Source organism: Ursus maritimus, unplaced genomic scaffold (assembly GCF_017311325.1).
Source record: "Ursus maritimus isolate PB19 unplaced genomic scaffold, ASM1731132v1 scaffold_16, whole genome shotgun sequence".
Taxonomy (NCBI): Eukaryota; Metazoa; Chordata; class Mammalia; order Carnivora; family Ursidae; genus Ursus; species Ursus maritimus.
The window spans coordinates 44,851,791-44,863,928 of NW_024424008.1; the positions used below are offsets into that span (position 1 = coordinate 44,851,791).

General features: G+C 47.9%; 1 protein-coding gene across 2 annotated transcripts in view; it reads left to right on the top strand.

Moving 5' to 3' along the window:
- Positions 1 to 1,051: 1,051 nt before the first annotated feature.
- The window catches only part of ZNF202 (zinc finger protein 202), a 15,805-nt gene continuing 4,718 nt past the window's right edge, over positions 1,052 to 12,138 (top strand). Inside the window, exons 1-3 of one of the 2 annotated variants that reach the window (XM_040631096.1) lie at positions 1,052 to 1,163; positions 10,554 to 11,058; positions 11,750 to 11,960. In XM_040631096.1, coding sequence (XP_040487030.1) covers positions 10,657 to 11,058; positions 11,750 to 11,960 — 613 coding nt within the window. In that variant the 5' untranslated portion in view covers positions 1,052 to 1,163; positions 10,554 to 10,656. Of the gene's footprint in view, positions 1,164 to 1,603; positions 2,604 to 10,553; positions 11,059 to 11,749; positions 11,961 to 12,138 lie in introns of those variants that run through there. The other variant, XM_008689936.2, reaches the window with a different exon arrangement.

A 12,138-nucleotide genomic window follows, 5' to 3' on the forward strand; every position in this document is an offset into this window, starting at 1 on the left:
ACACAAAATAATATGATTTCTATGAATATATATATATATATATATTGTATGTAGAAGTATAGAAAAGGGTCTGGAAGGTAAATACATAAGAATAAACGTTTGGTGAGTGAGATGAGGAAGCCAGCATAAGTAAAAGGTCATTAACTTTATCTGCAATATTTGAGATGTTTAGAATAACATTTATGTGTCACTTATGAACTTAATATTTTAAAATATTAACCGAATCTATAACGAGAACATCTGGCACACAGTAGGCCTTCACAAACCGTACATTCCTGTCCCTCCACCAAAAGTAATGAATACCTTGGCTTCAAACACAATAGACTGATCCCAGCAACGTGTCCGGTGAAAATGAAATGTGTAAGTCATAGTTGGGGGGGAGAGAAGGCCCTCCCATGGCACGTGGAGAGTGGTGACTTCTTCAAAGGACAGGGAGAGTAAAAAGGAAAATAGCAGAGATCACTGACCCAGACACAAATGAACGAATGAGATCAAGGTCAGTCTTAATGAAACACAAAGACATGCTCCAAAGAAAACAGAAGAGAACAGGATACCGTAACTATTCTCTTGCTAAGCTTCTACTACGTTCCAAAGAGTTCGCATGCAATATAGCCCTTAGCTCTCAGAGCAACGGTATTATTACACCCATTTTAGAAGATGAACGCTGAACTTTGGAGGGGTAGAGGGGTTTGCCCGAGGCCCCACAACTGCTCGTGAATGCAAGAGCCAAACCCCAAACTGCTCTCTTTGCTACCCTGCTTCGCGGACAATCAAGAAAAACAAGTAGAGGTACAGACTCCAAAATCAAAGCAGAGATCAAAAACGGTGAAATGGGTCTGTGATTAAACTGAAGGCCCGGGGGTGCAGGAGGGGCCTGCGGGCGGAAGCGGTCTGGCCCCAAGCTTTCAGCGCTGGGTCCACAAGGGCGCTCCGAGCCTCCACCCGCGCAAAGCGCGGAGAGAGACCAAACCTCCCGACGCCTAGAAGGGCTCCAGAGCCGCGAGGAGGCGGGGCGAAGCCCAGCTTCCGGTTCCGGGCGCAAAGGCCCCACGTGTTCCGACCCGCCAGGCCCCGCGCGGCTCGGATCCGGCGGCGCTGCTACGGCCGGGAGTGGGTGGGGGAGAAGCCGGGGCAGGGGAGGAGCCGCCGGAGCTGTCGGAGCCGTGAGTGCTGAGGGGCTGGGCCGGGCCGGGCCGGGCCGGATCGCGTGGAGCCGGGCAGGGCAGGGCAGGGCGGGGAAGAGGGGGACAGGTCTGAGACCCCGCCCCCCCAGAGCCTGGGGAAATCGCACTGTCCTGGAAGAAGGGGCGGCGGCAGTATAGTAAGGGGGCCGGGGCGTTGTGGTCCCCGGGGCGCCTGGTGGCCAGAGCTCGAGCCTCTGGGGACGCGGATGGCGCTCCGGGCTTCTTTCGGTGCAGCCACCGCCCTCCGCCCCCTCCTGAGGCCTGCAGAAACGCAGTTAGTTCGTACCTCCCATTGCTTCCGCGCCAACTGCCCCCCACCCCCCCGGCACCGAGGGAGGAGTGGTCTAGGCCCCTTTATTTCCCCTAGCTTTTTCTTACCCCGTCTTTCAGCTTGTTCAAGAGCCACCCCCCTCCACCCCATCCCCCGCAGACTCCCGGCCCAGACAAGCCCCATCTCTTTCCACCACCAACCCCCCCAAACACACACACATACACTCACCCGTGATCTTATCACCCTTGGACACCGTCTAGGCCTGTGGCTTTTCAGCTGCCACTGTGACCGACCCCACGCTTCCCCTCAAGCTAGTAGCTTCTGTCTCCACTTGCAACTTCGCTCCCCCCAACCTCTCAAGCCAGTTTTGGCACTTCTGAACACCAAGGTTACCCACAGCAGGAGTATATAGGCCTCTGCTGCTTGTCTGGTTTGACCAAAAGTTTGTTAGGTTGCATGCCATGGATATTCTGCGTTCTCTCAGGTGTCAGCCCAGTTTTTATTTTTCTGGGTATTGGAGATTCTTGTCTCCCAGGCGCTTTGATTTCCCTGTCTGCCTTGGTCCCTGTGCTGACCACCCCAAACGTAGGCTCCTAGGCCTAGCTGTTCTTTGACAGCCTTGGTCCTGGAGAGCACTGTCATATCCAGGCTCTCACTAGGAGGTTAGGGTGAGAACTGTTGCTTTTTCTCTGTCCACACACTGCAGGTGACACCCAGGGCAGCCTGACTCAGGAGCCACAGAAAGCTAGTGGAGTCCCCCTTCCCTCCTCCCAGCTTCTCTTCTAGGTCACCCCCGTGGGCCTTGATCTAGAAAGCCACTTCAGAAAGGTTGTGAGGAAGCCATTGGGAGGCATGTTGATGGGAAGTATGGGACAACCAAGCAGTTAGGGTTTGTGGCCATTTTGTCTTGGGTACCTTTCTGCTGATAGATTCTAGTATAAGAGGGTGGGCAGGGTTGGAGGGAGGAAGGGGATTTTTCCTATTAGGACCAAATACCTGGGATTCATAATCTTTCCCCCTTTCTCCTCCAGCTGTACCCCTTTTGCACTCTTTTAAATACTATATTGCAGTAGACAGTCATTTCAAGGGCACAGCAAGGTTTACTTCGATGTGAGGGACTCTTGGGCATTACAAACTATACAGATGAGGTAAGTTACAGGTTTACATTTTTTTCCAGTTAATTTGGCACAGGCATAAAACAGTCCCAGACTCTTTTGACTTTTGCAAACCTTCCTTTACATTTGGCCAGCACTGGAAAAGTTGGATGCTTTCTGCTTGAACCTCAAGTTTATGTTCTTTGCCTTAGGTATCGGCTCTCAAACTTATCGTGCATCTCCAGCCCCTGAAGGGAGGGCTTGTCGAACAGATTGCTGGGGCCACCCCCAGAGTGTCTGATAATAGGTCTGGGCCCAGGCTTGAAAATCTGCACATTTCTGACAAGTTTTTAGGTGCTCGTGTGGCTGGTTTGGGTTTCTCACACGAAGAACCACTGCCTTTGGCCAATCTCCTTCACATAAACAGTGCAGTGGTTTGGGGGATCAAAAGACTTGTGTGTGTACTTCTGTGTCAGAAACTAGTAATATGATCTTGTGTGGATGATTTAACCACTTAGGTCTGAGTTCTTTCGTTTTTAAAATTAAGAAAATGAAATTAAAAAAACCAGAACCTCCAGATGCTAGTGATCTTATGCCAAATGGAAGATGAAATATTGATGAGTTTTCCCCTTGATTTTCTTTTTTTTTTTTTTTTTTTAAAGATTTTATTTATTCATTCGACAGAGATAGAGACAGCCAGCGAGAGAGGGAACACAAGCAGGGGGAGTGGGAGAGGAAGAAGCAGGCTCCCAGCGGAGGAGCCCGATGTGGGGCTCGATCCCACAACGCCGGGATCACGCCCTGAGCCGAAGGCAGACGCTTAACTGCTGTGCCACCCAGGCGCCCCTCCCCTTGATTTTCTTAATTGTCTGGATAGGAGCTTCCATTTTGACCAGATAGCTTATATCCGTATTTAGGTTTTTGCTACGAATTGTTAGTATGCCAGAGTCCCTGCTGTTTCTTAACTACTTATTAAATTCTTTAAGGTCAGAGCCCGTGTTTTTTTCCTCTCACTCCACCTCGCCCCTTGGATTGTGTGGAACGCACAGTTGATGCTCAGCAGATATTTGTAGAAGGAATAACCATATCCCCTGCTCTCTTTTCCCTTTGAAGAAGTTTTTCTCCACTAGTTCTGTGCCACATTGTAAAGCAGTGTATGGCATGCCACCTGATTCCCCCAGGCAATTGGGATAAATGCCAATGCCAAATTCCTATAACTGTCCCCGTGAGTGATTTATTACCCAAGCCCTGGCACCCACTGATTCTGAATGTTAGCGCATCCATATCCAAGTTGGAGTAAGAGAAATAGCTCAATAACATTCAACACGTTTTACTGAACACCTTTTCTACCAAGCATTTGACAAAGTGTTAGGCACTTGGAATATAAAAATGAATGAAGAGGTCCTTGCCATCCTGGGACACCTTCTACACTTTGCACCATGATTTAATCTGCAGTGGAACCCTGCTGCTCCTCTGATTCCTCTGGTCCGGCAGGCATGGGTCCCATCTTTTATCATCTCATCATAAACGTGGGAGCCTCGGGCAGCGCCAGAAGTCATCTAGATACAAAGCAAAGAGTATTTTGACAATATCAGTTATAAAACTAAAACCATAATACATGACTCTCGAATCGACTGTTCTGAATTACCCACGTTTGACTGCTCAGGTCAGGCTGTGTTATAAAATATATTTACCTGCTGTTTTTCACTAAATAGTTGTTCCTCTGTCTGTCCGTGTGATTGGCATTGGCCATGTTTATGTAGGAATGAATTGGGTACAGCTAGTTTAACTCTGGCTGCCACATGAAAGCTGTCACTCTCTTCAGGGCGGGTGTCAAGTTTGGTGAGTGCCCTTTTCCCACTTCCCATTAATTTGTGATGTTCTGTTTTAAACTGAGGCCTGTCGATTGACCTGCTTTCCTGAAGCCATTGACCACCTCTGGGTCACCCTTAAGGTTGAAAAGCCTAGCTTCATGTTGAACGTTAAGCAGTATCATCAGGATGGCCAGATCCTCAATTCTGGACTCTTAAAATCTATTTTTGGCCTCTAGCCCATCTAAACTCTCGAATAAATCCCTTTCACCATCTCAGGCTAATATATCATGGCCCAGGTATTCAATAAATAAGCCCTATATCCCTGGTCCTCTCACAGCCCCTCTGTCGCCATCAGAAAGCAAGACGGCTCCTCAAAAGATGACCCAGCTCTCTGCCTTTAGGCGGGAGGTCATCCCCGTCCCCAGATGACGCAGCTAGAGAAGGTAGAACACAGATCACCTGCCTCCAAAGGCAGGACTACCAACGGGCCTGCGGTGCACACCTAGGAAAACCAGTTTCATTAAAAATAAAGTGAACTGTTACGGTTTTTATAGTTTATTTCACATTATTTGTGTTTACATTTACTCCCAATGACATTTTTATATCCACTTAATACCTTGATCCTAACCACAGAGTCTCCAGAATTTCAGGGCAAGATATATTCGTGTCTTAGCTTCCCCTGACTTCCCTGGACCACCCACCGCCACTACTTACTTAGCCCCGGTTTATTTCCTCTTGTCTTCCCCTTCACTCCGACTTCCCCTGTTTCTTTGAAACCACCGTGATAAGCTTTGAGCCACTTCTCCCCTCGCAACTCAGATATTTGATGCTGAATCTAATGAAAGGTGTAAATGGCAAAAATATTTTAAAGAAATAGTTTTTAAACGCGGCCTGAAGCATACTAATCATGATGTGTCAGAAGGCCAAAAGTCAGCACATGCCTTCCCTTTCGTTTCCCTGGCCTTGTGGGTTAAGTTTTCAAGGGACTTAGTAGGTGTACTAACTGGACTTGCCCCAGATTGCCTCCTCCCGGTCAGAGGGAGGAGTCAGGAGTGCACATTGGTAAGTAGAAACTCCACTGATACGGTCTTGGGCCAGAGAATATGGCTCGAAGGTTCCATCCCAATCTGCGTTCCAAGGCTCTGAATCTTAGCTGATAAGTCTTTCAAAGCAAGAACTCTTCTTGCAGTTTAACACTTTACTTTTGATATAACAGTAAACAGACCAAGATTTTTCCTGTGCATTTAAAATTTTTTTTGGATTGACGATGAAATAAAGGACTGTTTGCTTGTTTAGCATTTAAATCTTGCCCTTCTTCCCAAAAGGATTTAAAGCAATTTGAAGGAAAGAGAATAAAATAAATTGAGCATCTACTCTGTACCGGGCTCTATCCTGCAGTGATTCTGTACATTACTTCATTTACTCCTTAAACAGCCACGGGAGGTAGGCAGTACAGCCACGTTTTGAAAATGAGACCAAGACTTAGGGAGTGTCACGTGGCCAGTAAATGAGGAGAGGGATCCAAACCCAAGGCTCCAAAGCCCCGAACCATTATGTGGAGAGCATGGGTAAGCACTTGTATACAGAACAATTAACCGTAAATGATAATCTCCAGTACAAGGATCATACCGAATAATCTTTAGTTTTAAAGAAGAATACAGCAGGGCACCTGGGTGTCTCAGTCAGTTAAGTGTCCAACTCTTGATTTCGTCTCAGGTCATGGTCACAGGGTCGTGAGATCAAGCCCCACGTTGGGCTCCGTGCTGAGTGTGGAGCCTGCTTGAGGGTCTCTCTTTCCCTCCCCCTCTACTCCTTCCCATCCTTTCTTTCTCCCTCTCCCTCCCTTTCTCTCAAAAAAAAGTAGAGTACAACATTAAAACAGGGCAGTTAACAATTTTTATTAGTTGATTTCTATTCTAGAACAATGAAAGGAGCAGTTGGAAGGTCTGGTTAGCCCCAGAGAATGGATATATCCAGATTTCCAGCATTAGGGTAAAAAATAAAATTGGAGGCAGGAAGGGAAATAGGTATCTGCTAAATATAATCATTTGAACCTCTCTGATCACTACTGAAGATTATTTGCCAGTAAATAGATCACTATCTTTGTGTTGGGTAGATACTATATGACCACAGACCTTGTCATTTAGTGTCCAGAAAGCTCTCCCCAAGTAGTAAGATTTTAAGGTAAGGAACCAGATGTCCTTTTATTGCCCGCAGTTTTCTGTTCTTGTCAATAGAATGCAGTTATGGCCTTCACTGGCATGTGACACATTCAGATAAGGGACAGAGGTAGCTGGACCAAAGACCGGAGAAAGCTCTTGCCTTTTCCACATCTCCCCAGTCCTGCTCCATACACCCTAGAAACACACTCAAGAGACTAGGTCATGGAGCGCGCCCAGGCCTAGGCTTGTGAAGCTTTTCTGCAGACATTGTTTCAGAGCCTTCTGGAACCAAGTCTTTTTGCCCTTCCTGGCCTGGCTTTAGTCTCTCTAGTCCTCATCAGTTTTTATCTGTCATTGTGGAACCCTTCTAAGGACAGACATGGAGGGAAGGTATTAGAATAGCAAGGGCAACAAATTGCAGGGCAGACTTAGAGTATAGCATATCCCAAGAACCGTAGAAGGAAACGATGTCCGTTTTCTGTTTCTAACACTTGACATTTGCACAGCACGTTTTAGTTCATAAGCTCACAGAGCTCGGCTAATCCTGTGAGTTAGGACAGTAGCTATCTGCGGAGGGCTTCCCCTTTACAAGAGCTCTTGTGTAGGTTGTCTCATGGAACCCTTAGAGCTGCTCCAGTCACTTGAGGATGTGGGGCTGGGGTGCGCATCTTTGGATACCTAACCCAGTGTTCTTTGCACGGCACCGCCTGCCTCCCGTTCCTTCCCACCCCTTGCCCTACCAGGGACTCCTCTTCTGCCCTCATCCCACCATTGCTGATCTTTTTGCCTTCCTCTCTTTCTAAGCTGCCAAAGTAAATCCAAAACAAGCAATGGGAACCTCAATTCACGATTTCTGAAGAGGGTTTAGAAACGGCAGGTTTTATGTGGCCCTCTCGTACGTTCCTTTGTCTTTAGAGAGCAAAGCCCTCCGAGAACAGGAGTGCTTCTGTCAATGCAGACTTTATATATAGACTCCATAGTAGACAGTCTCTAGTGGCCAGCGCTACATGGAAACACGGAGAGCTTCTAGTCTGCTTCCCTAGGCATAGGTTCTCAGACTTTTAAGATGATTGAGATCCCTCCAATAAGCCAAAAGACTTTATCAATTCCGTGTTCTCTCAGAGCTCCCAAAGAAAACAGTCTCACTGAAGATAGGCGTAAAATTTTAGAAACTACAAACTGCGTAGAAAACAGACCACCATGGGGTAGAGACAGCAGATCCAATAGGTAGGATAATGACCACATCAAGATCTAGAAATGAGGGAACTCTCTAAAGCAGACTATGAAAGTGTGTAGTGGGTGTTTGAGGCTACTGGAAGAGAAATAAGAGCATGAGTGAATGAAAAGCCATTCGAGGTACAGACAAGAAAAATAAATAATCAGGCCATGGAAATTAAGGTCATTTGATGGGCAGCATCACATTAGACCCAGCTCTTCAGAGCGCATCATTAACCTTGAAGGTGGATCTGGGACTGAGGTAATGAAGCCCCAAAAGACTGCAAAATGAAGAATCCCTCCAGTTGCATGTGGAGAGCGGTCTGCAGGGGGCAGGACCAGGAAGACTAGGGGTGAGGCTGATACATGCCAGTGTGGTGTAGGAGATGGTCATGTTTCTAGAAGGTCCTAGTAATACCTTTCAATGGTTCATAATGACTCAACCAGGGGAGTGGCAGCGGAGATGAGATGAATGAATTTGAAAGACATTTAGAAGGAAGAATGAACAAGATCAGTGAATTAAAAAGAGTAGAAATGGTGGAGGGAAAGGTGTTTTCTTCCTGATAAAAAGTAGGAAGAAAACTTCAAAGTGGAGGTTTTTCACTTACTGTGCACTTTATTATAGTGTCGGAAACTTCAAGGAGTTTCACGGGAAGCATGAGCCGTGGCTGTATCCGTGGCATCCCAGTATCGATGCCACAGACATGGTGATAGCGGTGTGCCCAGCTTGCTGCAGAAGCAAGTGATTTCTAACCAGTTTAAGGGTGGGGGGAATGGGATCAAAGAAAACATCTCAAAAAACATGAAGTCTGAGCTGTCTTAGAAATTTCACCTAATGAAGGGTAAAGACTCAGAAGGAACAACATGTTCTAAAGCCAAAAAGCATGGGGCTTGTGTGTGCTTCACATGCATACACTCTGTGTGTGTGTGTGTGTGTGTGTGTGTGTGTGTGTTGGAAAGGATTGAAGAAGAGGGCGAAAGGAATAACAAGATGAAAGTCTGCCTAATCTATAATACTTAGGAGTTTGTTTTTCTCTTAAAAGACAGGGAGGAATGGTTGAGGGTCTTAAATAGTAGAAGGGACATGATCACATTTGCCAAGAATGCCGGTCACTGTTGTGATAGTGCCCTTGGTAACTTGAAGGTAACAAGCTTGGAGGCAGGTGGCTTATGATTGGAGGCAGTTGGAGTAATGCAGACAAGAACTGAGAAGGAGCTACGGAGGAAGTCATGGGAATGAAGAAGAGGGGACATGTTAAGAAACAGGACACAGCATGCAGCATTGGAAGTGGGGGTGGGAGCGTTGCATTTAGAAGGAACAGCCTTCCCACGGGCATGGTGGCCTGAAAAGACACCCCGTTTTGGTTGGGAGATCAGCAGGCCACCCATGATGGCTTGGTGATAACACAGCAAAGAGGAGGCTATGAGGCTTGAAGAATCGATTGAGGGCTAACCGAAGAGCTTCATGGGCCGTGCCAAGGATGTTATAGCTGATCTTACTAGAAGAAGTATTTTTAAATGTTGAGTGGTGCAGTTGGGACTATAATTTAGAAAGATAATTAACATTGGGTTGCCATTGCTTTTCTAAGCACTTTAGAGATAGTGATATGTTTAATTCTCATAGTCGTGCTGTTAGATGGATACCGTCCTTCCCTCCGTGCCATAGATGGGGAAACAGGCATAGGGAGCATAGGAACTTTAGCCCAAATTTAACCCCTGGCAGTCTGACATCAGACCCTCATTCCTTAAAACCTTACGCACTCTAGGTGTTTCTCCACCACCAGACACATCAAGACCACATGTAGCATTTCTGAAGATACAGTTGCCTACGTTGACTAAATCCGAGTATCCAGAAGAGTGTTGAACTATGCTCATTTTGTAAAAGCTCCACCATAATTATGCTGCCCTTTACTCACGGTCGAGTAGTGCAGAGATCCCAATTAGGAAGTTATGTCAGTAGTCCAGGCGACAGCTGAGGGCCCAAACTAAAGCTGTCTGTGGCAAAGAAAAGGAGGAAACAGATTGAGAGGCTTATGAGATAGAATTGGTTTAATGGGCTGTAAGCAACGGGGAAGATTCAGAATTGAGTCTAAAGATTACAAAGTTGAGTGTTTACTTAGCTAGTGATGATCTCAGCCAAGACAAAATCTCCGGAAGAGGGGTGGATTTGGGAGTCAGCATAATGAGTTCAGTTTTGAACACTTGGGTTTGAGGGTCTGGAGGTCTTCCCATTAAGATGTCTTAATAAGCGGAAGATTGCTCTCGGGGGTGCCTGTGCGCCCACCGCTGTATAAGGGGCTTTCCTCACACGGTCTGCCCCTCAAATCCCTGAGAGTCTCCATTTTACAGAGGAATTCATATCAAGTGTGATTCAGTTTGAGATGAGCCTTCATAAAGGCTTCCCCATGTGTTTCAGCCTGGCGGCTGCGTCTCTCCTCAAAACACACATCCCAGTGTGTGTGTAAACATGTGTGTGACACAGATGGTCGTCAGTACCATGTGTTCCAGCAGGCGATGAGCAGCGTCCTTTGTCCTCACCATTTTCCTCACAGGTTCACAGGGTTCATGAAGTAGAGATGCAGTTTTTTCTTCTGTTTCTCTGTGGGTGTGAACCTGGCCGAGGACGGGGGTAAGAGAACATACTTGAGGCACAGATCATCCTGTTTCAACCAAATCTATTTATAGCTGATGGTTGTAGGGATTTAATAGTGTGAGGAAGTTATGTGCGCGTGGTTATGAGTGAACTCAGAACTGTTTTCCCTGTGTATAATCTCATGCTTATACTGTTGTTTGTCTCTTCTTCTCTGCCCCAGGTCCCTTGGGAGAAACTCCTTGAGGTGCCCAGGCTGAGACTAGAGGGTAATGCCGGTGTGAGCTCTAGATGGTGTGAGACCCTCTCCTCCCGAGAGCCAAACAATGGCTACAGCCTTGGAACCAGAGGACCAGGATCTTTGGGAAGAAGAGGGAATTCTGATGGTGAAATTGGAGGATGATTTCACCTGTAGGCCAGAGTCTGTCTTACAGAGAGATGACCCTGTGCTTGAGACCTCACACCAGAACTTCCGGCGCTTTCGCTACCAGGAAGCAGCGAGCCCTCGAGAAGCTCTCATTCGACTGCGAGAACTTTGTCATCAGTGGCTGAGGCCAGAAAGGCGGACAAAGGAGCAGATCCTAGAGCTGCTTGTGCTGGAACAATTCCTCACTGTCCTGCCTGGAGAACTGCAGAGCTGGGTGCGGGGCCAACGGCCAGAGAGTGGCGAGGAAGCGGTGACGCTGGTGGAGGGTTTGCAGAAACAACCCAGGAGACCAAGGCGGTGGGTGAGGAGGGGGAGTCCTGATCTGTGTGATGTGGAGGGGGACTATTTGCTGGAAGGATGGATTTGGGGGTAGGACATACAGGGCCCCTGTCATTTACCCTTTAAAACTGATTGGCTCTGCTCTTGGGTTGCACCTAGATTCATAAGGGGCAGAGGTGTGTGTGTTTGCGTGTGTGTGTGAGTTTGTGTGTGTGAGTGAGTGTGACTTTCATTTCAAAACACCTGCCTAGGGACCATCTTAGGGACCTCAGCACTCGAGGGTCCCATGGCTTCGGTTTTCCTTTCTTTGGCTGTTGGACCTCCAATTCCTGGGGAGGCCAATTTTGTGGCTTCCTCAAAGGTTCTTCTAGACTCTCAGTCACAGATCCCCGTCTGGGGACAGTAAGACAGGGAAGCAAACAACAAGGAGAGCTACCGGTGGGAGAGGTGCAGATGGGAAGGATGGGTATCTCAGAGCTCTGGGAGACAGGGGCAGGGTTGAGGGGAGTGAGGAAGCTGTGCAGTATCCAGACATCCCTGGTGAGGATAACCTTCAACAACTCTTGCGTGCCCCGGTGGAATCGGAGATTCCCCTCCTCATCTGGGACCCTCTGGGAGTGTTGCTATTGGCAGCTTCTCCTAAAACAAGCCCTGATGTCAACCGAGACTTTCCTCTTGACTCCATGCTGACTGGAAATTGCAATTATTCCCAGGTGACTGTCCATGTTCATGGCCAGGAAGTCCTGTCAGAGGAGACGGTGCGTCCAGGAGCAGAGCCCGGGTCCCCTAGTGAGCTGCGGAACCCTGTGCAGACCTCGACTCCCGAGGCGTCCCGTGAGGAGACCACACAGAGCCCAGATCTGGGGCCACCAGAAGAGCAGAGCCTATGCCGTGAACTGGAGTTCCAGCCCCTGCAGGAGAGCGGTGGGAAGCCTCAGCAGTAGGGGGGCATTGTGTGTGGCGGGCAGAGCTTGGGAAGGGGGATATCTCCCCTCCACTAAGGAAGCTAGGTGTGGAGCAGAGCGGGAATAAATCACAGAATCCAGGGTGTTGAGAAGAGGAGACAGTACTAGCTAGAGCCCCCCCCCCCCCCCCCCAGACG